Source organism: Chinchilla lanigera, unplaced genomic scaffold (genome assembly GCF_000276665.1).
Source record: "Chinchilla lanigera isolate Chin_1 unplaced genomic scaffold, ChiLan1.0 scaffold00078, whole genome shotgun sequence".
Classification (NCBI taxonomy): domain Eukaryota; kingdom Metazoa; phylum Chordata; class Mammalia; order Rodentia; family Chinchillidae; genus Chinchilla; species Chinchilla lanigera.
Window position 1 is genome coordinate 2,801,063 of NW_004955479.1, and position 27,444 is coordinate 2,828,506.

The 27,444-nt window shown below is 37.0% G+C and overlaps 1 protein-coding gene across 3 annotated transcripts in view; it reads left to right on the plus strand.

Moving 5' to 3' along the window:
- The window catches only part of Cped1 (cadherin-like and PC-esterase domain containing 1), a 257,384-nt gene that overhangs the window by 19,006 nt on the left and 210,934 nt on the right, over positions 1-27,444 (plus strand). For all 3 annotated transcript variants that reach the window (XR_001230879.1, XM_005402311.2, XM_005402312.2), the window contains exon 2: positions 6,450-6,633. Coding sequence is in view for 2 of the 3 variants with exons in the window: in XM_005402311.2 (XP_005402368.1) it covers positions 6,450-6,633 (184 nt within the window). In the remaining variant the exon portion in view is untranslated. The remainder of the gene's footprint in view (positions 1-6,449; positions 6,634-27,444) is intronic.

Sequence of the window (27,444 nt, forward strand, 5' to 3'; positions counted from 1 at the left end):
GAGAGAGAGAGAGAGAGAGAGAGAGAGAGAGAGAGAGAGAGAGAGAGAAAGGATTTAGGGAAAGGATCTAAAATATAGAAGTCTTAGTGATATGGGATTAAAAAGAGTAATGGAAAGGGAAATTTTCCTCCGGCAGGAGAAAGTGGAGAATCTAGAGAAGAAGCAGTGTGATTAGCTCCAGGCTAGGTTCCTTTTATAAAAATAATAAGGGAAAAGGAAATGTCAGTTGTGAGGCAGATAGGCTGTTTAAGTCAATATGTTTCCTTCTAGTATGCTAATTTACTCTATGAACTGGTAGCTTTATCTGCAGAAACAAGGAGGTGGCTGCAGAGTGGAATGTTTTCATTGTGGAAAATGTGATAGAGAATTAACTGGGAAGTAAGCATACAGCAGGATGGTCTGGAGAAGCTGAGGATGAATGCAGTCTGCCTCTGTCCAAGTGGATGCTTTGTTAGGCAGCTCTCTGCAACCTCAGGCCAAGGCCAGGACAGGTAGAATACCAAGGTCTTCCTCAGGTTTCCCAGCTCGGGGTTTCCACAGCATCCCCTACCTCCAGATTTCTTTGTCTTATCGTAATTTATTATAACTAGTTGTGTTCATGTCGCTTTCTTTGATGGACTATTTGCCTTATGAAGGCAGATACTGTCTTCTTTCTGTGGGTTCCCAGCTATTTTGCCATGTGAATGTGATGAAAGTATAGTGAAACGAGGGGATTCGGTATGTTGGGAAGAGGGTGATTGGAGGGTTGGATCAAAGAATCTGAGCTGCAGACAGAGAAGAGGAGGATGAAAGAGGCCTGTAGAAAGTTAGGAGTAAGGGGAATGACTAATGATTGAAGAACTAGTATGTTGGACTAAATGGTAAAAGATGAAAATTTGAGTCTGATCTGAGAATGAAACATTTCCCTTCATAAACTTCAGAGGAGGGGCTCTTTTGGAGCTCACAAATTCCAAGATATAATTATTGGAGTGAGTGGTTGAAATGAACTGGAGGAGAGAATCATTGGGCATGAAAAGATCATGGACATTTTGTGACTTGAGAGGCATATGTTGAAGCCTCTGCTGAGATGTTTCTAGTAGATTTTTTAAAAAAGTCTGAAAATGAGCAAAATAATTAAAGGCCATAGATATGATTACAGATAATGAACCCATACTTTGCATTCATGCCTCCATTCGTTTGCTCCTTCTGTCATCCCTGCACTACCCAGTAGGCTGCATGCACAACACTGAGCATAGTAAGCAAGAGCAGGCCCTCCCTGGACAGAGGAAGTTTGCCGGTGGGAAGATTAGGTTAAGGAATAGGTGATGTGAGTTTCATCAATGCTGCTCTAAGTGGCTGTTGCTTTGTTAAAGCTCTACTGGGGCTACATTTTTGATATCAAAACTCATTGCTTTTGTTTCTATATCACTTAGAACATACGCAGAGCCACAAAGGAGGAACCTTGACTATCACTGGATGTTGTAGGTGAGGACAGTGTGATTTGGGAGGATAGTCAGAAGGTTCTTAGTGACATGGAGTAGTTCTGAGAACATGTTTCCATTCCCTCATGGGCTTGAGACTCAGTTAATTCAGCTGTAAGATTCAAATAGGAGTTCACTAATAGTTCCTCTAGGTTGGGACATTCTTACTAGGCTCTACTTGAATATGTAGGAAACTGTGGGTCCTAAAGGACTTTGAAATTATAAGATGATTTTTAAGTGAAAATATGTGTATGATTTTCATCCTAGAAAACTCCTTCCATTTTATTTCATATATTCTCTAAAATAAGTGTACATTTTATCAATGGGTGAAAGAATCTATTTTATTCTTATAGGGGAAAAATTAAAACATAATTCACTATAATATAGTGTAATATTTTTAAAATACCAGAAATCTGGACCAGGAAGGCAATTTAACTTTGGCATATATGACATATACCTGAAGTATGCTGTATGATTTGTATTTGAGCATCAAAAGATGTCATAAATACACAGCTACTTCAATAAATCCAGGAGAAGTCTTTCTGCCATGTGGAAAAAGGCAAGTTTTATTTTTCATCCCTATATTTTAAGGAGTTGTATTCCTTGGTTTCACAGTAAGTTTTGGTGAAGACTCTTTAGCAGTGTAGGTATTGAGAAACATAGCACTTTAGTATTGTTCTGTGTTCAATGTTTTCACTGTAAATTTATTATTTCATTCATATTTTGAACTCTATTTTGTCATTCTTACTATTGTTCAAAATTCTATTGAAATATATTTCTTGATAAGAATTTTAAATACTTTTTATTGGCAGTATTCCATGGTAGTACACATAACAAAATTTAAATATTGAAGAAAAAGATGCTTGTATTCATTTACTCATTCAAAAAATATTTATAGTGTGCCTCATATACCAATTACTACACTTAAGCTGGGCAAATAAAAGTAAGCAAAACAGACAAACAATTTCATTTAATTTGTGTTTCTGTGTGGGGAGGCAGATGATTAACAAAATAAATAAATAAATAATATCTGTGCATCGAAGAAGGAAGATGGCAGAGAAGAACGCATGTATCAGGTGCGTAGAAATGTATAGTTTACTGCAGAAATAATTTTTATAGCAGGGTAACTGAAGAGCTTATGAGATTCATAATATAAATATAAAGAGCTATAACATAATATTAGTACTCAAGTTTATTCACATATATTTAATATTACTTAACTGTGAGACATTGTTTGATGTTTTCATATGAAAAATTAATTTAATTTCCAATGCAACCTGATGAGGTAGGATTTGTTCCTTCACGTACATATATGAGAAAACACATATCTGTGATAGGTATATGATAGATTAAAAAAAGTAGCCCTCCTGGGTGAAGGAAACAAATTACAGAACCAGAATTAAGCCCAGATTTTTGGTTTCCAATCCTTGTGTCATTACACTACACATTGGTGTATCTAACACTCCCCATACTTTATTATAGCATTCTGTACTTTTTTTTTTTTTTATCTAAGGTTCTATACACATTTCAGATTTTGAAGTCTTTCCCATAAAAATAATGTATTTGGTTATAAAACAACTTTCATGTGGCCTAGCAAAGTGATTTCTGAGGAAGTATTCTGCCAGTCTCTCAGGAGAGAGAAGCAGGTGACTCAGAAGTTCATGTATGAATGTTCAGGAATACTCGTTCTTTTCTCAACTCTGGTCAGCAGCGTTGTAAGTGTCAAGTTAGTTGTTGCAGTGGTGGCCAGTGAGTAAATGTATTTTTCCACTAAAAACATATCTTTGAAACTGCAAGAGTAATCAGGAGCTCTGATTTGCAAAACTGCTGGTATTGACATTTAGTAATGTTGTGTTTGCTCATGTGGTTGACATAATTGGTCATGTAATTTTTATTTCACTTATGCAGCGTGTGCACCTGTTGTCAGACTGGCTAAAACTGTTCTTGCCCTTTGGTATTGGGCCATTCTGCTGATACAGTGTGTTATAAATATTACAAGGACAGGAGCAGTTTGTATTACGGGATAATACAACATCATTTAATATGAATGAGCTCATTTCCTATTCTCTATGAGTTAAAATATCAGTCTAAGTTGTAAATGTTACTACGAAATATGGCCAGTAATCACACTTTGCTTAGAGTATACTCTACAAAATATATACTGGCATAAGTTACTTTTCTCCTCCTTAAATTGATGCTGGTTGGGAAAGAAGGAGGGGTGATGTCTTTCAATATAAGCTAAAGTTTTAAAATACTTTCTCGTCATGTGAAGTCCCTGCTCTACTGGAGTGTGCTGTAATAGAGGGGCATCTTGTGATTATGCAGGAAAACTGTGTGAGAGGGAATTCTGGGTCTTGTGTGACTCACTGAGTGGCACTGCTATATTTGGAAGTGTCTGTCTTCCCTTCCACATAGAGGCCTGTTTACTTCAGTCTCCTCTGTGCCTTCTACCCCTCTTTGGAACTCTCAACCTGATTTCAGTTTCAAACACTTTTTACAAGTTCATCATTAAAATGCAGCATTTGCATTTGCTAGGGAATCAGGTCCCACTTTTCAGGTAAATTCTTGAATGTAAGTAGTTTCCTTATCAATACAACATAACATTCTTTAACAGGGAAAACAGCTAAGCAGGTTTTTCTAAAGTACCACATGCAGGAGATGATTAGCTAGTGTTCTGTTCCTCTCATCCTGCATCTCATGTACTAAGTTCCTATCTTAGCACATGCCAGGAAGATCTTCAACTCAGGAAGCTCTTGTAACTCATTTTTCTTTATGATGTATTGTTATTACTCTAGAAGGCAAACAGTACTCTCTATGTGGTATACATAACCTTAAACACTTGGCAGATATTAACTTTCTAATTGTCATAGCACTTTCAGGGGAAAAGTAGTGTCCAAGACCTTACAAATATAACTGGTGAGGATGAGTGATTCAAATCTGGCAGTTTGGCTTTAAAGGTGCTACTTTAGCCTGGGCATGGTGGCATACGCCTGTAATCCCAGCACTCGGGAGGCTGAGGCAGGAGGATCATTGCAAGTTTGAGACCAGCCTGGGCTACAAAGTGAGTTCAAGGCCAGTCTGAACTGCATAGCAAGACCCTGTCTCAAAAAGACAAATAGGGGCTGGGGATTTAGCTCAGCGGCAAAGCGCCTGCCTGGCAAGCGCAAGGTCGTGAGTTCAGTTCCCGGTACCGGAGAAAAACCAAAAAAAAAAAAAAAAAAAGACAAATAAATAAATAAATAAAAATAAATTAATAAAGTTGCTACTTCTTGCACTTCGCTAGGTTTGGTTTTTAAATTTTCATATAGTGATAATTGTATGCAGTGAACACGTAGATGTGGTTCCTGCCTGTACAGGGTTTATAATCTAAACTTGTTTGTTCTCCTTTCTATACAACTCTTCAAAGATTTTGATAGAGCACTGGGGTTCATCATTTACTAACTGCCTTTGTTAAGCACTTGTCATGTACTGTGTTCTGGAATAAACATTAGAGATGCACCAGCCATGCAGGCCTGGCTGTGAGGGAGCCAGAATGAAGAGATGCAATATCTTTTCATAAATGCTGAATACAGTCTGTGCTTCAATTAAAAATTTCCAAAAGAGATAATGTCTGAGAGACGATTTGGAGTTTGATGATGAATAGAAGAAGGACTTGTGAACAGAGGGCACAGTGATGAATGAAGGGCAGGCTGGAGATGAAGAATGGAAAGGATTGTGATGCGATCAGAGAAAGAAGATACGGTTTAAGTTTAATGGTCTTGTTTTCCTCTTCATAAAGAATCAGACTCAATTCTATCAGTAATGGGAAATTAGGAAGATGCTTAAGTAATGAAAAAACATAATGTATTGAAGACCTTCGTTTTGTTTGGTTTGTAATAATTAGGATTAAACCCAGGGCCTTGCACAGGCTAGACAAGTGCTTTACCATTAGACCAGATCTCTTGCCTTTAAAACATTTACTTTTATTTTGAGACGGTCTTGCTAGGTTTCCCAGGCTGGTCTTGAGCTTGTGACCCCTTTCCTTAGCCTTCCAAGTAGCTACATTACAGGCATGCACCGCCACACCCAGTTCAGACCCAGCAGACAGACAGCTTCACTGCTTTCGTCTGATCGTTCTCCACCCTCTTCTTTGTCTCCTTGTCCTTGGCCTCTTGTATTTCTTGCTGGACCTCTGCCCAATTTCGTCACTCCTCCCAGTAATAAAAGTCATCCTTGTTTTATCAAGTTTTAACCTCAGGTTTTTAGCATAGCACCTGGTATCAGTCATGATGCCTTATAATAAATTTAAATTTCACCCTTACTTCTACTTTTCCGTTCAGAAATTCCCTTGTTAATGGAATGTCAAGCACCACTGTGAGAAAGAGGAATAATTATGTACGGGAGAGCAATGAGCTATTACAGGGAAAGCACGGAGTTGTGGAACCTTGGTAGCTCTCCTTTCCTCACGTTTGTGCCCATGCTGCTTCGGAGATGTTTTCAAATTTTGCCTGGCCATCATTGAGAGACATAGCGTTCTTTATCTCCACTCACTCCCAGCTTGCCTCTCAGCTCGCTCCTTGACCACATTCTTCCATTTCTATCCCTTTTTTGCTTCCTCTACCAGGTTTGCCTGAAACAGGTATTAAAAGATGATGCAGGTGGAACTCTTTCATAAAAACACAGTGTAGATGACAGTCATAGCAACTAATTTATATTTTCACCTAGAGTTGAGCTCTGTATTTCTATACAGCAGTTTGCCCGGAAGGAGCTCCATATTTTAATGGCTTAAAGTGTTTATCTTCTGTAATAGTAAAAATAATTCTGTTCTCTTTCACTTCTAGCATAGGAGGTTGTTCTTCATTTAAAGCCTTTCAGAAATCTGTTTTCATTTCTGCAGAAAAATGTACAGAATAACTTTCTGAATAGCACTTGATTTGCATTGACGATGTCCTTCAAGGGAAATGTACTAATTTTTCATTTTGAATTTTCATGCCTTCTTTCCTTTCTTAGATAGAAGAATTGGTGGAGACACACTTTGGCAGTGCTGGCCGACGGGCTGTGCTTTATCGGCCTCCTTCCTACAGCGAGACGGAACTTCAGCTCTACCAGCATGTCCTCACAGAGTGTCACTACACGGTTGTCATCATGGAAGAAAAGTTCAGTGCTGGTCGTGGGCTGGGGCTGCTAGAACAAGGTCAGAATAATTAGTAATTACCGAAGTCACTTGGCAAAGTTATAAACAATTTCTAGAACATACCACTATCTTCCCTAAAAAATTTTACAAAAACAAATCTTTATCCATCATCAACTTTCTCATAGTAAATTTAGCTCCTGTTTTCTACTTCCTCTCAGATTTTCTTTAGCTAGATCTCTTTATTCCTGAAATTATATTGTTTATATTTTTGTAGCATTTTGGAGTAACATAGTTCATGTTTAAATGCTACATTAAAAATGTTTATGTTTATGAGCCTGCATACATATTCTGCCCAGCTCCAAACTGTTCCATATTTTAAGAAAATTGCCACTTCATTTGACTGCAAGGAGAATGTGTTGGAAATTGTTTCAAGAAGCTAGCTTAAATATGATTCACAGATGGCTCTAAATATGAAAGAAGTAAGGCTATTTATTATAGGTGCCATTACGCATCAAATACTTTTCTGTCTATCATTTGAGGAGAAAAATAAAAGACAAGTATTTTAGTAAGTTATTTGAAAAAAAATTGAGTAGATGCTGAGGGTTAAAAGGGCAAAGGCAATAATAGCTTACATTTCTTGGGCAACTAAACATAGTGTAGACTTTATGGTATACTCTGCATTCATGACTTTCTTTAACCCTCATGGTAGCCCCCGGGTACTCAAAATTAAGAACTATTAACCACCCCTAGGCTGCAGAAGGGAAAACTGAGGCTTTAGAAGATGAAGTGAGCAAGGCTGTGTCTTTCACCTGATATAAGGAAAGGAGGTAGTGGGTGAGCAATATCCCAGCTCTTGTTTACTGTGTACTTCTTCCTTCCTCCTCTTGTCTTACTCTCTTTCGGCCCGTTTTCCTGCACCAAGAGGTCATCACGAGAGCACAGTGATGTAGCATAAGCAAATCAGATTCACCTCTTCAGAATTACACAACACAGATTGCCCCCTAGTATTCACAGCAGATTTATTCTAAGAACCCTATGGGTCCTGAAGTTCACAGACACTCCAGTCTCTGCTATAAAATGGCATAGTGTTTGCCTACAACCTATTCTTACCATGTACTGTAAATCATCTCTAGATCACTTCTAATATCTAATACAACAGAACCCTGTACAGTATATGGTTGTTGCATTATTTAGGAAATAACAACAAGAAAACAAAGCCTGTACATTTTTAGTGCATATACAAGCTATAAAAATATTTCAATCCATGGTCAGCTGCCTCTATGGATGTGGAAACCATGATTATGAAGGGCTGATTGTATATCTATTTTCCTAGTTACTAAAAGGGAGGGGGAATTTGCATTAACTGCTGATTTCTGTTGATGATTCCCTCTGGGAAATAACGGTCAGATCCTGGTACCAAAATACATTTCAAGACAACCTTGCCATCACTGTAATACTTCTTTTTCACTTGCATGCCCCTTGGCTTGTGATGGTCAGAGGAAGTTGGGGAGCTTTTGGGAAGGTTGGGGTAATGTTTAGCCTCCATCACCCTTCATATTGGCAGTCAGCTACTTAGCTAGCAAAGCTTTGAGGGATAGAGCCCAACAAGATTTGTTTTGCTTTTGTTTTTGTTACTGGAGATCGAACCCAAGACCTCACACATGTTAGGAAAGTGTTCTACCACTGGGCTACAACTCTTTTGATTTTAAACCAAAGTTGCACTAAGTTGTCTGGCCTGGCCTTGAAATTGAGATCTTTTGCCTCAGCCTCCGGAGTAGCTGGATTACAAAAGAACTATTTTGATGAAAAGAAAGTCTTAAAATGTGCAGAGTATGTGCCAAGAGGGCAAGTCTTTTGTGAATGCCACTGACCAGTCACTACTGCCTAAGAGTAGTAGGAAAATTTAAAGTGCTTTGCTTCTGGTTACAAATGAGGAAAAACAAAAAACAACATGAAAGCTCTGGAATATTAATAAGAGCTGAAAACAATGTTTGAAAATCTTGTAGCTTGTTTTCATTGGCTATATTAAGAGTGGCCAGTCCAAAGTTCTGGAACATCCATAAATGATATTATCTAAAACCTATTCATCAGGATAACTATGGATAGACATTTCACCCTTTAAGGAAACAGGATGGCTGTACTGACCCTGTCATATGAGCTGTGCTCCTGAAGTCGTGCAGAGCAGCCCTGACCACACTGCACTAGAATCTAATGGTCCTCTCCTTTCCTGCCTCCTTGCTGCTGCCCCTAACTTACTAGGGGCACAACATGGATTATCTGTGTACTTCAACTTCAATTCTCTCCAACTGCAAAACAGATGGAGTACATCTCTTCTCTCCCTTGATGTCTTTAGGTCAGTTTTACAATGAAAAGGAGGATAGCTTTTCAGCTTCCAAATATCAAGGAAGTGCAAGGATAGCTTGAAGGCAGTGGAAACTTGCAGTCAAAGTAGCTGCGGGGACCTGCAGGGCCCAGTGGGAGAAGATGACTATATGGTGTCACTAGCATTTGTCAGTGTAAATGCTGACTTGGTTCCCTTTTCCCACATTTCCACAGCTTTAAAAATACCTTTGTAACTCTTTCTTGGCATTCTTTTACTGTGTATCATGAACTGTTATTTCTGGATAGGCCTCAAGAAAGGATAATGATTTCATAATTTCATGAGTATGAAAAATTGAGTTTTGGTTTTTTACTTGATTTTGAAATTTTTTTATTGTAGAGCAATTTGTATCAAATATCTGAAATAAAACAGTTCTATGATTCTAATTTAACATTTTTTGACTGTTTATCTTATAGGAAAAAACATTTTTAAAAATTGCAGCTTATTATCCAGGGCCACCAATTTAATCTACAAATTATGTTTGAATTGAGGCACTTACTGTAAAAATATTTTCTAGAAATATGATTCCTACAGAATCTGTTTCTCTTTAGTGTTACATTTTTACTTCCTAGTTATTTTACTGGGCATATATAAATTATGTATGAAGCTATATTGGCACATCTAAGCTTAACCTCCCCAAGTTAAGCAGCCCTAGGGCAACTGAAAACAATTCAGAATGATCTGAAGCCTTATTCAACCCATCTTGGGTTTTGCCATTGCAGTTTTTGCTGTTTGCTAATTTCACAATTTGAAAATAATATTAAAAACAAAGTATATGTTCTTACAAATGCTACCGAGTACCTGTGTGCAGGTTTGACACATTGATAAAATACATTCAGTCACAGGAAAGTAGATACAAAATGTATTTCCCTTTGTGTACCTACAAATTCAATTCTCTCCATCCCACTGCTTTTCTCTTCTCTCCTGACTTGACCACAGTGATTTCTGCTAACCTCTTTTTTGTGCCATCCTTCAAGCACAGGTGGCCTTTTCCCAACTTGGAGCCACTTTTGTAAACCTCCTAAGGGCGGAAAAGAACAAAAATTAGGAAAAAAAGAATCATAAGCCAGACTGATAACTGTGTACTATCCAATATAATCAGTACTGGTAGAGTAACATTTGGGCTTTATATTTTATTACTTTTCCTTCCACTTAGTTAGTAAACACTCTTTGAAAAGAAAAATAGGCAAGCTCAGGTCCTAAATTAGAATATGGGCAGAACTTTCCCCCCACTTGTTAATTCATGCTTGTGGCATGACAGAATGAGAAAGCTTGTAGCGCTGTATATAAACCTCCTTAAGCAATCTAAGTTCTCCGAGTGTTAGTCCTCTGTCTGCTAGATGCAGTAATAATATTTACTTTAGAGTAGTATGTGGTATGTATTTAATCATTTGGTTCAACCCCATCGTAGCTCTGGAAGGAAAGGAAAGTCAAGCCAACATTTTTATCTCCTGCAGTAGTCTGGGAATGGGACCCAGATTTTTATATTTTAAATTCAGATACAAGTTATTATTTTTTATACTTTTGTATTATTACATATTAGAAAACCTACAGAGTGGGAAAATTTTTTGCTAGCTATTTCTCAGACACAGGAGTAATATCTAGAACATGTGAAGAACTCAAAAAAACTATACTTCTCAAAATAAAAGACCCAGTCAAAAATGGGCATGTGAAATGAATAGTGTTATGGTTTGGGGGTTATTGTGCAAGGTGAAACAATATATACAAGACACATAAGATTTATAAGATTACTTATACTTTTATAAGATTACTTATAATAGTCACCCAAAGAATTATATACAAGAAGGGGCTGGGGATTTAGCTCAGCGGCAAAGCGCCTGCCTCGCAAGTGCAAGGTCGTGAGTTCGGTTCCCGGTACCGGAGAAAAACCAAAACCAAAACCAAAAAAAAAAAAAAAAAGAATTATATACAAGAGAGTGCAGGAAATCTGTCCACACACTATAGACCAGGAATCCAGCTGAGGGCCTGGATCCCATGATAATGTCCTGCATGAGTCCAGCTGAATACCTAGAGCCCATAACAATGCCTCTCACAAATCCAACTCGAGGCCTAGAGCCCATGACAGTGTCTCATGCAGGCCTGTTTCATGGATCTGTGCTGTGAAGGCCCAAAGGTCAGTGATGGAATCTAGAAAGTCTGTGCCAGTGGGATGAAGGATCTGTGCAAGCAGCCTGAGGGATCTACACTGGAGCCAGGAAGCGATGCTCAAAGTAAGAACCAGGGCTCCCCCAAAAAGTACCACAGCCATCTTCACCAATAGTGAAGTCCCGAGCTCCTCTGATGATCAGGAAAGCTGAGTTCCCATCAAGAAAGCCAATGCAGCAAGCTTCTCTAGGAGACTCTCAGTTACCATCTTGCCCTCCAGAGCCAGGAAGCGATGCTCAAAGCAAGGACCAGAACTCTCCCAAAGAGAACCAAAGCTATTCTCAGTGCCAGCAAGGTCCTGAACTCCTCGGAGGATGAAAACAGCCGAGTTCATCAGGAAAGCCAGCATGACAAGCTCCTCCAACAGAACCAACAACTCCTTACAGCTTCCACCAGCTCCCAACAGCCTGTCTCAGCTCCCGACAGCCTAGCCTCTTCTCCAGTTCTGCCTCTTATGCAGCCGGCAACAATCCCCAGGTGGGCCTCCCATACCCAGCACCATGTTTACTCACTGCAGCTGGGGATTATAAGTTGACTACCAGTTGTCAATCCACTACAAATAGACATTTCACAGAAGAAGCACAGATGGCTAATAAACACATGAAGAATTGCTCGGCATCACTGGCCAGTAGAGAAATGCACATTACAACAACACTGAGATTCCATCTTACCTCAAAAAGAATAGTTATAATCAAGAAATCAAATAATAACAAATGCTGTCAAGGTGCAGGGAAAAGGGAACCCTCTACATTCTTGATGGGAATGTACGACCACTATGAAAATCAGTATGGAGATTCCTTAAAAAACTAAAACTAGATGCAAGTACAGTGGTACATTGGTTCGTGAACTAAATTTGTATGATGATTTTGGAAGAGATGGCCACGTTTGTGTTTGTTTTGGAAAAGATGGCTGCAGTGTGTTTGTTACCCACTTCAGAGTTTGCAAACAAAAACAAAATTTTGCCAAACACAAAGACCAAATTGCCAAACAGTTTTTTTTGCAAACAAAAGCATTCATAAACCAAGATATTCTTATGTATAATATGGCACTGTTCTAAGAGATATATTATTGGTTGAAGAACTAGCAATTTTTAGTCAGCTTGGAAAATAAAATGATGCAGAAGTCTACTTGTTATTATGTCATTGGAGCACTTATGATTTAACTGTGTAGGTATTTACAACCAGTAGTTCATCTTTAAGCTAGTCTTGAAAACAGTATGCAGACAGTTTTCCTTTCACAGTTAGGCCTACTAAACATCACAGAGTGAAAATATATTTATATGGTCTTTTGATCCCTTGCTTTGGTAAAATATATCTTATGTCCCTGCATTTGTGAAAACATATAATTCTCTAAAGGCAAAGAAGTACCATCCAAGTATGCTCTTTCCTACCATGTAAGTGCTATTTAGTAAGTCAGTGCTTCAGTATATTGTGACCTAAAAGAAATCTTTTCCAAAAGTTTTAAAACTACCCTCCATAATGAAATGTGAAAAGTATCTGGTCTGACACTCTGGCTCAGAATAGATTTTCTCATTTGATCAGATTATTTATGTATACTTGAAGAATAGTGCATAGTTAGTAGCTTTCTGTCAACTTTCAAATACATTGTGCACTTTCATATTATGTGTATTATAATCTATGTGAAAAATAAAATGCAAACCTGCTATCAGAGCTATAGAATTGGAATCACATTTATGGTTTCAGATTGCTTTTGTTTTTGTAATGTCAGTTTTATGTAGTATAATTTTTGAAGAAATATTAAAAGTAAAGGTCCTTATTGGTTTTCTTGCCAGGAGTTAGCAAACTGTAGCCCTTTGGTCAAGTCTACCTGTTTTTGTAAGTAAAGTTTTATCAGAACGCAGTCACACTCTTTTGTTTTCCTATTACTTTTGGCTGCTTTTGTTCTACAAGAAAGTTGATTAGTTGCAATGGAAACTATACTTCCCTGAAAGCTTACAATTTGTATTATTGAACCCTTCATCCAGTGAGTTTTTTGTAGGTTAATTGTATGAACATGATTCCTTATCAAGCTGACAATTAGACTATGGGCTTGAGAGGGTTAATTTCTAAACTTATACCAACCTTTATTGAAAAAGAGTCTGATGGCTTACAATAAAACAAGTTATAGCAAAGTTGCTAAAATGGAAATATAAAATTAGAACCCAAACTAGATATGCCTTTTAGTTACCATAATTTAGGCTTAGCTTTGGCGGGAAGCCTCCAAGTGCAGAGTAACAACAGAAAGTATAGTTTTACTCTCAGGAAGAGGGGAGCATGACAGCTCCTTTCCCAACTTCTCACATGCGCAAGTATTATATTTAAAACAACTTTTTCAAAAGGAGTATTAAGTAGATGATATTAAGTAATAAAGTGGATCAAAGGTCAGGGCAACATTTCTATTACAATCAAGTAGACACCACAGCTTTGTTCATATAGCAGCCTCCAGTAGAAGGTAGGAATGCATCCTTACAGTGTAATACAGTAGAGGCATTTATATGAGGGGTTAAAGTCAGTACTATGAGAAATATAATTGTCTGTTTTGTATTCATATTAAATTGTACAGAATGTGTTCTGGAGCATGGTATTTTAGACAAGTTTCTCCATAGCCTTTTCCCTCCTAAGAAGGATGCTATAATTTATTCAGATGTGCTTCTTGCACACACTATTAAAAAATAGTTAACAGAGTAAAAATACAGATTACTATTTAATGTAAAAATATATTTAAAAATAAAAACCTATTTTTCCTTGTTTAATGTATCTGTGTCTTCATATATTTTCATTTACATTCAATTTCACTTTCAAAAATGACTAACATATGTATGTATCACTTGGAATTTAGTCTAATTTTGAAGGTTTATTTATAGTGGCCACATGCCAAAAGCTGTTTCTGAAGTTTATATGGAAAGAAACATTTACTATGGATCAATCTTAACCTGTGTAATGAAAAACATATTTGAAAATTTTCTGAAGTTTATTTGTACTAAAAAAGAATCTATAAGGAAGTTGAGATTTCAAGTGGCTATAAGTAAGAAGAGCTTAACCAGAAGAATTGCTTCTGTGGGGAAGTAGCAGACGGTGGTAATTAAAAAGTACCAGCTTTGGAGTGAGACAGAACCTGGGCTGGAGTCCCTAGAGTTGCCTTTTAATGCTTTTCATGATTACCTAACCTTGGGCAGAGTACTTAATCTCTTAAAGCCTCAGTTTTCTTATATGTAAATTGATTGCTGAAGGAAGGTGCTTGTAAAATGTGAAGTAGCATCAGTATGCTCCTGCTGGGCTGGGTATCGCTGTGGGCTCGGTGAACTTGATAGGTGTTTGTCCAGGTCAGATTCCTTCAGCTTACATATTTTCATTAAAAGGTCTGCATTGTAAACACTCCTAAAATTGTGACACACTGTGTACTGGGCCACTGTTCCAGAAATACCTCACATTAAAAACAATCTGTAAACCCCATAAGGTCAGGGATCTGGTCTTTTCTGCTGATAACGTAAAATCATGCCCTCTCCCTACGTACAGGTCTGCAATATGTATTTACTGAATGCATGTGTATTATAATTAAGTCTAGACAAAAAGTGCACCAATATTTAGGCCCCTTAAATAGCGGATACCTCAGGAAATTGAAATCAAAGCTTTGTTTATAAACCTTTTATTTTTATAATAATTTTAGAGGAACATTGATATTCCACTGATGTGCAAATCTCATATTACAAAGCATAACATAAATATAGATGCACATAGGCCTGGGCTTTATTTATCAACAGATTCTAGACTCCAGGGACATTTAAGTGTTATGTACATTTTTTGTATTTTTACTCTTACCTTCCTTTTAAGTCTCCCCTGCCATATTACTAGTGTTACTTGGCTTGTTGCCTTTGGGGGAGGGCACATGAGTCTAGTTCTAAACTTACTAAGTCCAAAGTGCTGTGAGGATTGCGCAGGAGAGTATAGCAGAAACAAGCAAATAGAGAAGCCAGGGCAGGAGACATATATTTGTGAGTCATTTGCGTAGAGGTGGCAATTAATTCACTGAAGGTTTTGTATTCCATAAAGCAAGGTAACACAGTGTTACCTAAAGATCTTCTCCAGCAAAAAACACATAAAAGTAAGAGTACAGCTTTCGACATTTGTGAAAGTGGAAGGCAATCAGGGGAAACCGTCCAAAACTCCACGACATATTTAGGTTCTGTCTGTGTCCTCTACATTATGTTTTACAGCTCATTTCATAGCATAACGTCAGATACTGCATGTTTGTTTAATCCCTTGCTTTGCAAAACTATATCTTGTGAGGAAGGATTGTTATAACATACTTCTTTAAAGAAAAAAAGATAGAAGCACTTTCATAGTGTTCAGGTACTGTTTCTCAAACCATTGTTTTAGTTTGTGGAATGGTACACTGGCCTAAAGAGAGCAGATATTTTCCAAAAGTTTTCAACCCAGTCCCAGAGTAGATTGTAAATACTAGGAAGTTCCAAAGACTCTAACCGAGAGTATATATTATCTTTGAGTCAGAATTATTTATGGAAGCTTGAAGAAGGCGTAATATCTAGGGCTGCAGCAAAGAACTCAGGACTGCAGTAGGGATGAGAAAATCTATTATTCCACCTGCAAAGAATGTTTCTGGGAGGACTTGCAAGTAGTATTTTTGTGTTCTCAGTATTTAACAGGATGCTTGAATGCAAGATTTGTAGTAATTGTAGAAGGCATAAGTAGGACTAATTTGTGGATGGATATCCTTAAATCAATCAGAGCTTTAGCATCAGAGTCGTCCAAAAGTTGTAAGTGGTTAGAACAGAAGTAAATCTGTGATGCAGATGGGAAGGTTGCTGCTTTATGTAGGAGAATGAGTAAAATGATCATCAAACTGTTCTTAAACTCTGCAATCCTATAATGCAGTATACGGTACCTAGCACTCACATGTACCAAGAGAGAGCAGGACCAGAATTTAAATATCCACAGTCCTTGGGATTCCTTTACCTCAGCCTTTGCTTTTAGTCTGGTGTCCTATGAACGGAAGAGAAGAATGGGAAGAAAGGAAGGAATGGAAAAACCCCAGTCTGGACCAAATTTGGAGTTGATCCCCTTTGGCTATTTGTGCAGATTTATTGCAGATGCTTCTACTGATAATTTAAACGTTGAGACTAACAAACTTCTCATTATGTTCTTGTCCTCTAGACCCCCACCAGCACCCTGCTGCTTTCCTGACTTTAATTTGCTATAGAACTATTTATCAGGAAGACAAAAGAGTAAAGGTCACATTTAAAAGGCACAGTGTGTTTTGCCTTACAGGGTTTTCAGCTAGAACACATCTGACATCCATTTTTACTATGCAAGTAATAGGCTTTGGGTAGTATCTGAAGTGCTTCTGTACTCTAGTTAATCAAACAGGTTAAAAAAAGAAATTGAATCAGAGAAACTTATAAAGCTACCCTATTCTATTTTATTGTATTATGACACTTAGTGATTGTATGCTCAGGTTTATTGCTATTTTCCTCAGAGTTTATGGAATTACTGATATATTTACAACTGAACAGAACTTGTTCCTTAATTGGCACACTGGAACTGAAGGAATGTTTATTTAACCTTAACTTAGTTGAGTTGTTTATACTACAAGAATTTCAGTTCAGTTTACTTTAATTTTTGAAAAAGCTTTCTTATTTATAAAAGTTGAGCTTGGAGTCACCTCCCTATTCTGATGTTTCCTTTACCCTCCACTGTGAAAAGAGAACAAAAAGCCAGTGTCTCATTCTTACCCCAAAGAAACTAAACTGCTTCCTTAAGTGGGTTAGCTCTTACAATTGAAAATGGCAACCAGATGTTTACTGAAATCATAGCAATTTCTCTTTCAAGCCAAGCTTCTTTGTAATTGTTTGATCTTTTTAAGTTTCATAGAAACCAGATTGGGTATTTGAATTTTCCAAGACTGGGAAATGCTTCATATAACTCTGAAGATACGTTATCTGTTCTATTAAGTGTACTTTTTTTTCTACCTGTATTTTTTAAAAGATGTAGTATTGAAATGTTAATAAATAATTTATTTCAAGTCTTTGTTTTTTCATATATTTTGGGAATGTAAAAGACTTTAAAAAACGACATTTTTGTTTGGTTTTGCCACCGACTAAACTGTGCTTTGAACGGCAGATATAACTTGAAAAAACAAATAATATCCATACTACATTTAGATTGGGATATGGCTCTAGGAAAGAAAAGCAAACTCTTTCATATGGGACCTTTCAAATAATAGTGTTTATGGATTAGCTAGAAGAGAGATATAGTACATTCTCTAAGGTAGTGTGGTATCAGATCTAGCTGCTTGAAATATTTTATTGAAATATTGCAATATTCACTGCAAGCTCCTCAAATTGCAATGAATTTGGGACTGTCTAACCATAATTCCAAGGATACTTCTTAATTTTTGTATCATTTTTCTTTCTAATATCAATATTGTAGAAACTTTCCAAATCTGTCCCTTTTAAGACCTGACTGTCCTAAATAAATTAATATTTTCCACCCAATACAGTTTTATCTTCTTTAACTAAAGTTGCCTCTTTTTAGTAACATATCTTGTGGATATAAAACTTATAGTTTGGAAAACAAGAACTTAAGGGAAAGTGAATTATTTTAGCAATCTCTCTCCATAAATTAACTCCATAAATTGACTTTTAGCTCCTGCCCCACCTTCTGAAATTATCCTTTACAATTTTACCAAGAATCTCCTTTTTATTACAAAATTCTGGTTACTATTTTTGTAATTGTACTAATTTTGCATTTCTCAAAAGTTGTTATCATTTTTCTATAAAATTTATAAATTACACATTGATGTGAATTCGCTGAAGTAATTTCTCAATTTACATGGTTTTTCCCTAGCAGTATTTTCTAAATGTGGTTAAATGTGCAAATTATAGTAGAACGAAAACTGTCCTTGCCTTTAGTAGCATCTGTGCAGTTGGGAGGTTTCTTATGAATCCCTCCCACTCTTGCTGCCTTTGCTTGCTTCTTTTTTTTTGCCCCTTTCTTTGTGTTTGTCCTCCAAAGATTGCTCTTCTCCATTTATCCTGACAGTCTCCCACCATCAGCATCTTAACATTCTATCACAATTTTTCTGTCCTGTAAATTCAATAATTTCCTCTGAGGATAGAGTCCCCAAATAATGTTAGGTCTTAGTGCATCTCCAAAAGCAAAATTTTAAGAGTCAAGATTTTCTAGTATCTAATAGATGTTTGTCTTGTGTGACTCATTATCTTAATAAATATGGAACTTAATGGATCATCCTGCCCCAGCAATATCTGTTTTTCTTGCCTGGCATTCTTCTATCACTAGTTCCATATTTGCTCAGGCTCTTGGACTCTAAAGTTCATTATTAGATCCTCTTATCTTTTCTCACACATGCACCTGTTCAGAGCCCTTTAAAAGTGCACCTTGGTTCTGCCCAGCTCCACCTCCTTTAGGGTTGCATTGCCCCTTTCCTGTGTTATTATAGTGGCTACTAAGTACTCCCCTAGTATTTTCTACTAAATAGAACATGTTTTTCTTAATCTAGCATTAAACACTTTCATTTCATGGTATCTGATGCTTCCCCATCAGTGCTATAGTCGTGGTTCTTTGGACTGTTCACACATTTGAATGATTTAAGGAATTCAAAAATTCAAAGTGCAATGCCCAGGATCTACTCTGGGAAATTAAGTCAGAATTTTCCATGAAGGAGATGGGCCTTGGCATCCTTTTTTTTTTTTTTTTTTTTTTAAGCTTCCCAGGTGACACTAATGTGTGGCAAAGATAGAGAACAACAGTGGTTTGCCTGATCATGTTTCAAAGCTTTGTGCTTGTATTGCTGTTTAAGTGATTATTCCCTAGAGTTCCATGTGTGTTTTTCCTGTGCAAAAGAAATGATCACATCTCAAAATGCAAGCCAAAAAAAAGCTAGAGTCCCACAACCACCTCCCAAGGCAAGCCCCCAATTGACCTAATTCTTGCCAGGCCACAGGTCATCCTAAGTGTTTCACACCATCTTCCTCTACCATACTGGGGACCAAGCTTCTCGTACATGAGCCTTTGAGGGATACCCAAAGTCCAGTGAATATGTGAACCTACTTGGTCTGTACTTGGTTGTCTACTTGGCCCACACTGGGGACCAACCTTTTAATACATGAAACTTTTGGGGGGGTGGTACCCAAACCACAGTACCTCCTTTCTGTCATTTCTTAAAGTCCAAATAAATATGTGATTCTCCCATAAGTTCTCCTCAAACTTAAAATATTAAGAAAATTATCTAAGGCCTTATCACATGTAATTCATACATCTCTGATCTCTAGTGTAGGCCTTGTGTTGTATTTTTCACAGTTATTGTGTCATCTTATCTTTCCTTTTATATCATTTGAATGTTTTATTTGTGTACTTATAGGTTTTTCTGTATAGAACAGTGCCTTGCATTTACACAATAAATAAATCCACAAATAGTTGGAAAAAAAGCCCACAAATACACTAATAAAATAGTTAACCTTTTCCTCAGATGTTCAGACACCATTTCTTCTTTGAAATTTAGGGAAAAGCATAAATAGTGGAAGGAAACAGCTGTGTGGCACAGCACAGTGAACTGCGCGCAGGGATGCTGTCTGAGAAGAACCGACTGCAGAACAGGACTCACACTGCCTTACCACCTCGGTTCATATTCAATCCAATATCTATTTTCTAAGAAAGAATTCCACCAAGAAGTTAATAGTAGTAACCTTTAATAATAATAACAACTCCTTTCAGCTCTTTCTCTATGGAAAAATATGAAAGGGATATGTGAATCTCATCATTTAGGCAACAGAATGTTCTGTTTAGAGCAGAGAAGTCTTGGAATTTAAAAAATCTTGTCTGCATTCCACCGCCTTATCAGAGTGACCAAACAAGTGATGAAGAGCTGTGGAGAGCAGAAGTCTCTGGTGGGGAGGGACTGTATCTCTAAGGGTTGCTTCGTATCTTGTAACTATCACAAAGTAGAGGGAATCCCGGTCTGAATGTTTGCCAAAGAATATAGTCCTGACTAAGTGCCAGCACAACACTTTCTGATTTGTCTCCATCCTGAGTCTCAGACCTTGCATGTGTCAGAATTGCCTGGAATGCTTGTTAAGTCATAGCATGCTGGGCCCTATTTGACAGAAGGGGGGTTGGTAAGAATGGGAAGGCAGGTTAAGAATTACTAGTAAGTTTCTGGATAATGCTAATATTTTGTTCTTGGGAATATTGAGTCACTGGTGCTAAGTACTTTGTTGTTATGAGGTTTCAGCATTTCTTCCAGAAACACAATGAAATTCTAGTTATTTGCTAAAGTACTTAATGCCCAAGCAATTCCTAATTTGCCTTACCAAGACCCTAAAGAGTGGGACACGTGAAAGGCCCTATTACTAAATTTACATATGTTAATTTCTATTAATTAATCACATAAATTTTGAGTACATGGGCAAACCTTGGTACATGTTACTTTTTTTTTTTGCAGTCAACACCAAGAATGAAAATAATAATGACAAACAGTGGAATTTAAACTATCTTTGGATACACTGGACTTGCTAGAAGATAGTATGATTTGAGGCAAAAGTAGGGACACATGATGTATCCCAGATAATAATAATAAGCCCCAGAAGAGAAGTAAGATGGTACTGTGGAAAAGAACATGTCCACATGAAGCCATACTTAACTTAATTTCTTTGTGTGTCCTTCATCTTATTTAAGAGGGACATTTTTGGTGTGGATAATATTTAATGTCTATTTCAGTTAAAAATACAAAAATGTATAATAGTGAATAAAGAAGGTTAGCAGTAACCCTAATACTATTTATTATTGCCTCTCACAAAGACAGTTCATTTTGGACATCTTTTTTCTTCTTTCTTTTTTTTTCAGTCTCACTATATAACCCAGGCTGATCTGCTTCAGCGTTCCAAGTGTGAGGGTTATAGGGTTATGCCACTGTCACCTTGCTCAGTGCTGTGACATCTTTTTTAAAAAAGTTTTTATACATTTTATAGTTTTTTAGCTTAATATTATATTTGAAGCATCTACCATAAAACTGTATTAACATTATCTCAATGGCTGTGTAAAATTATATTGACTTTTAAAATGTCTACTCAATTTACTTTTCTTAATGTCAATATCATTAGCTGTTTATCATATTTCCAATGTTTTGCTATTATAAAAAATTCTGTGGTGAGATTTATGTGTATAAATCTTTGTCCACATCTCTCTTAATTTTGCATAGATTTCTAAAATTAAAATTCTTGGAAAACAGTGAGAATCACTTTTAAAACTCTTCATTCATGTTGTCAAATTTCTACCTGAAAAAGTTAAATAGTACTTCCCATCAGCTGCACAAGAAATTTCTTACTTTACCAAGCCCCACCAATATAAAAATTCTGATCTTAATAAGTGAGGCTTTTCTTAAGAATGAGACTCTATCTGTTGTTCTGTGAAAGGATAACATGAAAATTCAAATTCATAGTTCTAGTGTGAAACACAGGACAGTTCTTTTGGGAAACTGATCCTTGGATCATAGGAAGAATGCTGGTGTCTTAGTTACTTCTCTTATTGCTGAGACAAAATACCTGAAAACACACTAAAGTTGAAGAAGGAAATGTTTATTTTAGTTCACAGTTTATAGGTGTTTCAGTAAACACTCACCTGGCTCCAAAGCAGGACAGCATGACAGAGAAGAAACAGTCTATGGTAGTGAAGGCAAGAAGGCAGGAAGCAGCAAGCAGCAAGAGCAAGCCCTCCTTTCCCTTTATCCCATCCAGGCTACAAGCCCTTTGGGTGGTGCCACCCACACCCAGGGCAGACCTTCCCATTATCCATACCCAGAACTATTCTAAGCCAATCAGTGGGATAATTTACTTATCATGCACATTTAAACCATATTTACACACCCTAGATCCAGCTACCTCTGAAAAGAGCATGAGGCTCTATGGGGACGTCAAGATACAAGCCAAAGCAGCTAGGAATGCCAGAATGGTAAGCATGTTCCAGAGTAATCTGAATGCTCATCCAGATAGCCAGAGTATCAGGAATGATAAGTATTTGCACTTTCCTTGGTTGTTTGTTCAAGGATTCATATTCATAATATGCCCACCTTCAGGAGAAATAGCATATTAGGGTTTATCAGGAGGAACTCACTTTTTGTGTTGCCTCGACCCTCTAATTCATAACTCTACTCTGCATGACAAAGGTATGAGACTGGCTTTTTTGTAGCATAGAAAACAACCCTGTTACCTTGCCACACTGAGTATTTTTAAGGCACTTTATCTTACATCAGAGACATTTTGAATTTTAAAACGATCATTTCTATGTAACAGTTTATTGGAATTTCAAAGTGTTCTGAAAGGTGCACAGTGCCTTTCAAAAAGACAGTGCCTATTTTTCTGCAGAACATAATGTTTCTTTGCTTGAATGCATATTCTAACTTCTTTGTAGAAAATGGTTTTCCAATTTGTAAAGATGTTACGTGTTTATGTTGAATATTCAATCAAATATTGACACATGCAGAATGAAAGTCAAAATTAGTCTGAATTATACCACCCAGAGATAACATGGTTAACCATGCTGTAAATTTTTTAGGCATTTCTTTAAAGTATAACACATAAACACACACTGCAAATTTATATTCTGCTATTTTGCTTCTTGCTTCTTAAAAAGGAGCATATGATAAAAATCTTGCCACACAATTTAAAAAAATTTTGAATACAATTTATAATCACTAGTTTTAAGCTAATCTTTACTGAGTATTAACTAAATGCCTTGTGCTGTGTACTGTATTTGAGTTAACTCCTTTAATTCTCACAACCAGGACATAGGATATGCATTTCTATTTCACAGATGAGCGACTGAGGCTTAGAGAGAACCACATCTCCAAAGCAATACATCTAGCAAATGGTGGCTTTGAGGTTTGATCCCATAGTCATATCTTTCCAAATTTTAGTTTTTAATCATGACATTATAGTAGTTCCCTGAAAATATATAGAAAATACAATCTATATGCTTCATTCTTTTTAGTATTTTATTTTATGGGTCCACCATCTTTTAAAACAAAGTCCTTCTTAATAGATACTTAGAATTTTTTCATTTGTTACTATAAAATTCAACTTTGCTGCAATATTTATCATTTCATAATTTGGAGATTTGGGCGCTGGGGATTTAGCTCAGTGGCAAAGCGCCTGCCTGGCAAGCGCAAGGTCGTGAGTTCAGTTCCCGGTACCGGAGAAAAACCAAAAAAAAACCAAAAAAATAAAAAAATAAAAAAAAACATAATTTGGAGATTTGAATAATAATGAAATTATTAGGTCAGTCAGTGAAAATATTAAAATCATGGTTCTTCTTGACAAATTTCTCTACAAAAAGGTGATTTTTAGTTTTACTTTTATCCACAGTGCTGATTCCTCCCATGTCTACAGTATTAGATGTGTTAGGGTTTGTGTCTGGATGTCCCTCCAAAGACTCATGCAGTCTTGGGTGGGCTTCTACATTTTTGATTTATCCATAGTCCAGTGCTGGGGTTATGGGTGTGAGTGCTACACTTGCCCTGGGGCAGGTAGCTTGCATGCAATATAAGGGAGAGAAAGAGCCTTGCTCTTTGCTGCTCTTCCATTTTGCTCTTATTGCTTTGCTGTCTTCCATTGCCATGAACGGGTTGCCCTCTGCCATGTGCCACCCTGCCTTGGGCCAGCCAAATATGGACCGAAACCTCCACAGACTGTGAGCTAAATAAACCTTTCCTTCCTCAATTCTGGGTGTCAGGTATTTTGTCTTAGCAATGAGAGAAAAGTAACCAAGACAAGATGGCATCACAGTTTTTTAATTTAATGAGATTTAAAATGACACATCATTTCTATATTTTATGAAAAACATTCACTTGCCTATCAATTAAAATATTTTATTAGGCTACCATTTTTAAACTTGGATTATTATACTAGATATATAAATAAAGAGTTCATTTAAAAGCAAATTCAAATGGCAAAATAAAGAAGAGAAGTTACTGAAATTCACAAAGTTAAGAAAAGACAATTTAAAGTAGAGCATATCAATTGACATTCATGGAGCATGCAAGATTCAAAATTGTCAGTATCACTAGTTGCTGGTGGGAATTGTCAGAAAAGAAGTTCTTATACATTGATTATGGAAATATGAAATGCAGTTTTTTTGGTGCAACAATCTGGAAAAAAATCAATAAAATTTAAAATACCTATACTTTTGAAGCTAATAGTCTCATTCTTGGGAAGCCAATATGAGAGAATTTAAAGCATCAAAACATTATAAAACCTATACATAAATCTTAAAGTTAACAATCTTGATAAAAAAGGAGAAATTATTGTAGATAATGGTAAACAAGAAAAGTAGATGTTTAGATAAATTTTGGTTGTAAATAATTAGAGGGAAAATGATATATGATGTTCCAGGCATCTCTGGTATTATACAAAATTATTGTTAGAAAACTACATGGAACTATGATTTAGCAGAATTCTGTTAAGATGTGGGATATGCTTCTTAGATGTGTAGGCACAACCCACTTAAATAGTGCTTGGCGTAGTTTCACACGGGTCTAAATATCCGTTGCTTCATAGACAACAGAATTATCAGCCTCAGAAGACACTTCTGATACACTCCTGGCTTCTGGGAGCAGTGGCCATTGTAAGAAAATTGTGAAGTGGATGAAACTCATTTCAGGGGACAGCCTTACCCACCTTCCTCCTTAGCTGAAGCACCTATTTTCGGGGTCCAAAGGAATCTTGACCTAGCTGGCTAAATTATACCCACTACTTGGGGACTGGCGCTAGTCCCTTGCATACATATACCTTCCTCTGCCATGTTGCAGGGCTTCAGATGTCACCTGTTGTCTATTCAAGCAAAGGCAATTGTAGTGCCAGTGAGAGGACAGCTGGCCTAGTTCTGCATGGTGTGCACGCATCTTACACGAGGCTGCTACTGAGGAGGTCCTCTCCTTTCCTTCAGTTGAAGCTGATGCTAAGGGACTGCTGGGTTAGAACATCTTCCACCTGTGGGACTAAGGCCTGCTGAAGAAACATAAGGGGGCTGAGACAGAGTTAGGAGAGAAGATTATACCCTGTGTTGTTTAGATTATACTATGTCTCTGTTCAGAAGCCTTAAATAACAGGCTGGCACATTTTGCTTCTGAAAAGTTCATCATTTAGGTCTAAAATTTTTATCTTTCTATATCTACCTACCACTTATCCATGATTCACTGAACAAATGCTTATATGAGGCTAATCAAACACTAGAAAACTAAAGACTTTACTTACATTAACCAATTTATTCCTCACAGTGTTTCCACACATGTTGTTTTTTTTCTTACTACAACGTGTGAGTTTTATACCTCATGTCATTTTTATGGAATGACCTTGAATAAGCTCATTAGATTATTTGTTGATTGATTCTAAAAAGAAAGATAAAACTTCCCTTATAAATACCTCACAGGAATGTTATGATTGGTTAAATAAATCTCTAAAGATTATTGAAAATAATGTGTATGAATAAGAGATGTTAGTAATTCTAAAATACTTGTGGTGTTAAGTATTAAAGCAGTGAGAGACAGTTGATTCTTTTTCTCATGTTAGTGAATTATGTTTTCTCAAGCCTTAAGTTTCATCTAAGCTGAATTAGTATGGAATTATTCCTGGAATAAATTAGAAATCAGTGACGCCCTCCTCTCTCTCAGACTGCTCACAGTCCCCAGTGAATTATTACACAATGCCTAACTAGATAGTGCTAGGTTTTATTCATTGCATTTTGAGGAAGTCATGCAATGTAACTTTTAATAGAACAAGAAGAAGGAATAATATTTGGTTAAATGAAGTGTCTCAATGCTAATTATATACTAAAACTGCCTTTGCTGTTCTTTGGAATTTGGTGTAAGGAGTGTCTGTCAAAAAGTCATGTCAAATACTCAAGTAATGGAAGAACCCAATTTAAAGTATCAGTCTCATGACAAAGATTATGAGAAGGAAATTATTATAGGAGGGCATGAGGATATTTTATAATTGACATGTAAGACATTTTATTCAACACACAGTTATTAAATAAAGCTCAATGTAGGACATTATACTTGGTGTATGTAGGAGAGAGATCATTACAAAGGTAAGTGAGACCTTCCAGAGAACTGCTGGGCAGAGGTACATATTAGCATTTCTCAAGTTTGGTGTGCTCACAGACCATCCAGGCATCTTGTCATTGACAAATTCTGATCTGATAAAGTCTAAGTTGGGGTTGAACTTTTGCATTTCTGTCAAGCTTTCAAGTGGTGATAGTGTGGGCCGGGGATTCTTGCAAGACTGGTCATCTTGATATCAGTTACAGCAGAAGCAGTCGAAGGGGCAGGAAAGATGTATTCCAAAAGAACATAAAAGGAAGAGGTCCGTTCTGAATGTGGGGATCTACAAAAGTGTCAGAAGTAAAATACTTGGGTATAAGAACTGTTTCTTAGGGAACATCCTGGAGGCAAGGGCATTCAGTAGCATGAGCTTTCACCCCAGAGGCACAGAAATTTGTAAGTGCTCAGGGTCTTCCTGACCAGAAGGATAGGCGTGCTGAGGAAAGCCTGTAAGTGCAAGGGGAGAGGCTGCTGCTGGGAAATCCCAGACGTGCAGACTCGGGTGGGCAGATGTTCAGGGCCCTGGCTGGTTTGCTGAGAAATTTGATCTGTACTGTTATGGCAATGATGAGATTTGTACTTCAAGATGTTATCTCTGGCAGTAGGAAGGAAAAGAGATTAGAGAAGGAAAAATAATTAGAAGCAGGGAGACTCAGGAGACTGCAGAAATGGTGACATCTTAGAATTAAAGTTTGGGATAGGATTGGAAAAAGCCAGGAAATATTTAAGAACTTTTAAATTAGAATTGATGGGATGTGAAATCAATAGAATGAGAGATTAAAAGGCAAGGGAGAGGAAGTAAAGAGAAATTAGATGTGATATGTACACGTGTTATTTGTGTACCAACTCCCAAAGGTGAATGTAATCATACAGACTGCAAACATGTGACAGTTAAAAAAAAAGGCAAGTACGATTTGAAGATAACCTCATGTGTTCTAGTTTGAGAGAGGGGTGCCACACCTTTGATGGTAAAGACAATGGAAGGAGGGGCAGGTTTTCTGGCAGGAGATAATGAGTTCAAATTCATACTTGTTCAGTGGGGTGTATGTTGTACAATGTAACTGGAAATGTCTCCTGAACCAAGAGGAAGATTAAGAAATGTGAATTTGAAAGTTGATGGAGTGGGGATTAGGGGTGCATGCCTATGATTCCAGCACTTGGGAGGTTGAGGCAGGAATATCTCATATCTCTGTGAG